Source organism: Tasmannia lanceolata, unplaced genomic scaffold (genome assembly GCF_043159265.1).
Source record: "Tasmannia lanceolata isolate RefF3 unplaced genomic scaffold, GAP_Taslan_0.1 ptg000008l, whole genome shotgun sequence".
NCBI classification, from domain to species: domain Eukaryota; kingdom Viridiplantae; phylum Streptophyta; class Magnoliopsida; order Canellales; family Winteraceae; genus Tasmannia; species Tasmannia lanceolata.
Window position 1 is genome coordinate 64,782,232 of NW_027518685.1, and position 5,276 is coordinate 64,787,507.

A 5,276-nucleotide genomic window follows, 5' to 3' on the forward strand; every position below is an offset into this window, starting at 1 on the left:
GTACTGCCGGTTCCATAGGGACCACGGCCACGATACGGATGACTGCTGGCAGCTGAAAGAGGTGATCGAGCAGTTGATCAGCAGGGGCCACTTGAAAAAATATGTCCGAAGTGACACCCACAGAAGTGACCCCAAGGAGAAAGGTCCCCAGGGCCGAAGCCCTCGGCGGTCTCAACCGCCCCCAGCCCGAAGACAATCTCCTCCGCCGCCTAGCCCACAACCAGAGGCACACCGCTCCCAACCAAGGGGAGTCATTGACACAATCATGGGTGGTCCGGCAGCTGGAGGCACCTCATCCGCTGCTCGGAAAGCATACGCACGCCGAGTCAATGTCGTGCACGCATGCAGCAAGAAGATGAAGACCGAGAATGAGATCTCCTTCTCAGATGCGGACCTCGACGGCCTGATATTACCACATGACGACGCCCTAGTCCTAACCATGCTCGTCGCAAACTGGGAGTTAAAGAAAATCCTGGTAGACAATGGGAGTTCAGGCGACGTTCTGTACTATCACGCCTTCAAAAGAATGATGATAGGTGACGACCGCTTAAGGCCGGCAAACTTAGATCTCTTCGGCTTCTCAGGAGAGGTAGTCAAGGTTGAGGGACAAATCGAGCTTCCTATCCTCGTCGGAGAGTCACCCTGCCAAGCCTTCACCATGGTAAACTTCCTAGTAGTGTGGACCACTTCGGTCTATAACGCTATTTTAGGACGACCTGGCCAGAACCTAATCTGCGCCGTCGCGTCCGCTTATCACCAGAAGATGAAGTTTATTACGCCAAACGGCGTTGGGGAAGTGAGGGGGGACCAGCTGCAATCTAGGGAGTGTTATGCAATGGCACTCAAGGGCAAAAACACGACGGAGTCATTGCCAATTGAGCTACTCAACCTGAGGGACGAAGCTCAGGGAGCTCAGCGCGCCGAAAACCTCATCTCTATCCCCTTGTGCAAGAGTGATGGTGAGAAGGTCGTTCGGATCGGCTCCTCTCTAGACAACGACACCCGTCACAGCCTCATCCAATTCCTTCAGGATAACACGGATGTCTTTGCATGGGCCCCCACGGACATGCCCGGCATCAACCCGGAGGTTAGTTCGCACAGACTAGGTGTCGACCCGACCTGCAGGCCGGTGAAGCAGAAGAGAAGACACTTCGCCCTCGAAAGGCGGCAGGCGATCAGAGAAGAAGTGGAGAGGCTCCTAAGAGCTGACTTCATTCGAGAAATCCAATACCCGAACTGGTTGGCAAACGTAGTCCTGGTGAAAAAGGCAAATGGGAAATGGAGAACCTGCATCGACTTCACGGACCTGAATAAAGCCTGTCCCAAGGACAGCTACCCGCTCCCAAAGATCGATCAACTCATCGACGCCACTGCAGGTCACGAATTACTGAGTTTCATGGATGCCTTCTCCGGATATAATCAGATCATAATGTATGAGTCAGATATCCTGAAGACCTCCTTTGTAACGGATCAGGGGACCTACTGCTACCGCGTCATGCCCTTCGGCCTGAAAAATGCCGGGACCACGTATCAGAGGCTCGTAAACAAGCTCTTCCGGAATCAGATCGGCCGCGACATGGAAGTCTATGTTGACGACATGCTGGTCAAAAGCCGAAGCGCGCAAGACCATGTCTCCGATCTGGAAGAGACATTTCAAGTCCTGAGAGACAATAAGATGAAGCTCAATCCCACCAAGTGCACCTTCGGCGTCAGCTCGGGAAAATTCTTAGGGTTTATGGTTAGCCAGAGAGGCATAGAGGCCAATCCGGAAAAAATCAAGGCCGTGGTGGAGCTCACTCCGTCGAAAACCATCAGAGAAGTGCAGCGACTGACAGGGATGATAGCCTCGCTGGGGCGCTTCGTCTCAAAATCTGCAGAGAGGTGTCTCCCTTTCTTCAACGCAGTCAAAGGACTCAAGACCGCGCCCTGGACAGAGGAATGCCAGACCGCCTTCGAGGAGTTAAAACAATATTTGTCCTCTCCACCACTATTGACAAAACCGGAGCCTGGTGAGGAGCTACTCTTGTATCTATCTATAAGCCCCCTGGCTCTGGCAGCAGTTCTAGTTCGTGAAGAGCACAGCCAACAAAAGCCGGTCTACTACGTTAGTAAAGTCCTGCACGATGCTGAAATAAGGTACCAGCGGGTCGAGAAATTGGCTTACGCGCTGGTGATGGCAGCCAGGAAGTTGAGACCGTACTTTCAAGCTCAGACGATAAAGGTCCTAACTGACCAGCCGCTCAGGCAAGTTCTCCATAAGCCGGACACCTCGGGACGACTCGTTAAATGGGCCGTAGAACTGAGTGAATTTGACATCCGGTACATGCCCAGGCCCGCAATCAAGGCTCAAGTATTGGCAGATTTCGTAGCTGAATGCTCCATCCCCCAGCAGATCACCGAACTTGAAGTCGCCCAAGCACCAGCAGCGAGAAGTGCAATCGCAGCTGGGGAGCCAGCAGAAGATGGAGCCGGAACAGGAATCATCCTCGCACCACCAGCTGAACAGGATCCTTCAACCGCCGAATCACTCTGGGAAGTGCACGTGGACGGATCTTCAAACAAGGCTGGTTGCGGAGCCGGTTTGGTTTTAACCGGGCCGGACAGTTTCGCCCTAGACTACGCCTTAAGATTCGGATTTCGCGCATCTAACAATGAGGCTGAGTATGAAGCACTCCTCGCCGGAATGAATCTTGCAGTCCAGACTGGCGCCCAGAGATTGAAAGCCTACTGTGACTCCCAGTTGGTCGCCAACCAGATCCAAGGGATATACGAAGCCCGCGACGAGCGTATGATTAAATACCTCTCCCAGGTCCGACAGCTATCCTCTAAGTTCAAAAGTTTTGAGGTCGTCAGAATCCCCAGAACGGAAAACACAAAGGCAGATGTACTGTCTAAGCTGGCCGCATCCGGATACACGACTCTCGGGAATATATGCATGGAGTTCTTACAGGCATCCAGTATCGAAAGAAAGGCTGTTGAGATAATGCAGGTGGAACACGAGTCCTGCTGGATGGACGAGATCGTCGACTACCTGCGTAGTGGGAGACTACCCGAGGCCAAGAGAGAAGCGCGCAAGGTGATCCAAAGAGCAGCCCGTTTTTCACTCGTTGGCGAGAACTTGTTCAAAAGATCCTACACCCTCCCCTACTTAAAGTGTCTCCGGCCCAGCGACGCCGCGTACGCCCTGCAAGAGACACACGAAGGTATTTGCAGAGAGCATCTAGGGGGCAAGGCCTTGATGATTAAAGTTCTGCTGAGAAGTCTGTACTGGCCGACATTGAGACAAGACGCAGTGACCCTGGTCAAGAGGTCTGAGAAATGCCAAAAGTTCTCCCCCACCATTCATCAGCCCGCTGTATCTATGGCTCCAATCATCAGCCCGCTACCCTTCGCGATTTGGGGGATGGATATCTTGGGCCCCTTTCCACCGGCCTCCGGAAGGCGCACCTTCGTAGTGGTGGACATTGATTATTTTACCAAATGGGTGGAGGCTGAACCTCTAGCCCAGATCACCGAGCAGAATGTGCAGAACTTCTTTTGGAAATTAGTGGTCTGCAGATTCGGGATTCCTCGCGCCTTGATAACAGATAACGGCAAACAGTTCGACTGCCGAAACTTTCGAAAGTTTTGCTCCGACCTGAAAATTGAGCAGAGGTTCACCTCAGTAGCACACCCACAGACCAACGGGCAGACAGAAGTCACAAACCGAATCCTGCTTCAAGGGATAAAGAAAAGACTGGACGAAAAAGCCTGCCGATGGGCAGATGAGCTCTATCATGTCCTATGGGCGTACCGCACCACCCCGCGCACACCAACGGGTGAATCACCATTCAACCTGTCCTTTGGAACAGAGGCAGTAATACCTGTCGAGGTAGCCACCCCGTCCGCTAGAATCACCAACTTCAACGAACAGCTCAACGATGACGGGCTCCGCGCGAATCTCGACTTATTAGAGGAGGCCAGAGAAGAATCCCGAATAAGAGTCGCCGCCTACAAGCAGAAAGTATCTCGCTATCATGACTCCAAGATGCGTCCCAGAGAGTTTCGAGTTGGAGATCTGGTCTTAAGGAAAGCTGCCATCTCCCAACCCAAGAAGGTCAGAAAACTTTCCCCAACCTGGGAGGGGCCTTACCGAGTAAAGGAGGTGATTCGTCCGGGAAGTTATAGACTGGAAACACTCGAGGAACAGCCACTACCCCATGCCTGGAACTCAAAGAACCTTCGCAAATACCATCAGTAGCGAGCTAACCGGCACAAAAAATGACTTTGTAAATATATTATGAATATGAATGAAAGAAGCTCTTTTACAAATCTCTTCGTATTCTTCCAATCGGAAACCCAGTTCACTAAAACTAGGGTACTCGACGCTTGGTTCGCCACGGCTCGTCTCCGCAAAGACTGGGAGCCCACTCCTGGTTCGGAACCAGCCCGGATGCAAAAACCAAAGCTCATTGAAAACCCAGTTCACTAAAACTAGGGTACTCGATGCTTGGTTCGCCACGGCTCGTCTCCGCAAAGACTGGGAGCCCACTCCTGGTCCGGAACCAGCCCGGATGCAAAAACCAAAGCTCCTTGGAAACCCAGTTCACTAAAACTAGGATACTCGACGCTTGGTTCGCCACGGCTCGTCTCCGCAAAGACTGGGAGCCCACTCCTGGTCCGGAACCAGCCCAGATGCAAAAAACCAAAGCTCCTTGGAAACCCAGTTCACTAAAACTAGGGTACTCGCCGCTTGGTTCGCCACGGCTCGTCTCCGCAAAGACTGGGAGCCCACTCCTGGTCCAGAACCAGCCCGGATGCAAAGACCCAGTATCTTGAGAAACCAAGCACATTAGGGTCAACCTAAGCCCATGACGACTGCCTAGAGCAATCGCTACACAACATACGGCCCAACAGTATAAACAAGAGACGGACAAGCGGAGAAGAGGTAGACAATAAAAGTTTGCTTTCCATTCATATGTTAGGGCCTCAGAGGACCATTACAGAAACAACGCCTCAACGGGCTGTTACAAAAAGTTGGGCCTCCAAAGGGCCATTACAAAAAGAAGTCAAGAAGTCGCCAAAAGAGGAGAATGAGAGCTCAAGACGCCTTGTTGCCACCATCCCACGCTGAATCTGCCCCCGGGGGCAAGAGTATGTCTGCTGTGGACGGCTCATCACTAGTAATCGTCGGTGGGTCAGGCATAACCATCTTGGACAAATCAACGCCAGGGTCGGATTCCTTGACCTGCCCAAGGCAGTCAAAAAACCCTATCTTATAGGCCTCACTGGATAGA

At 52.4% G+C, this 5,276-nt stretch overlaps 1 protein-coding gene across 1 annotated transcript; it reads left to right on the forward strand.

Annotated features, from left to right (window-relative positions):
* The first annotated feature begins 529 nt into the window (after positions 1–529).
* LOC143883162 (uncharacterized) lies at positions 530–4,240 on the forward strand. The gene is made up of 4 exons (XM_077386516.1): positions 530–1,087; positions 1,424–1,695; positions 2,332–3,203; positions 3,852–4,240. The coding sequence occupies exons 1-4, from the start codon at positions 530–532 to the stop codon at positions 4,238–4,240; spliced, it is 2,091 nt and encodes a 696-aa protein (XP_077242631.1).
* The last annotated feature ends 1,036 nt before the right edge of the window (positions 4,241–5,276 follow it).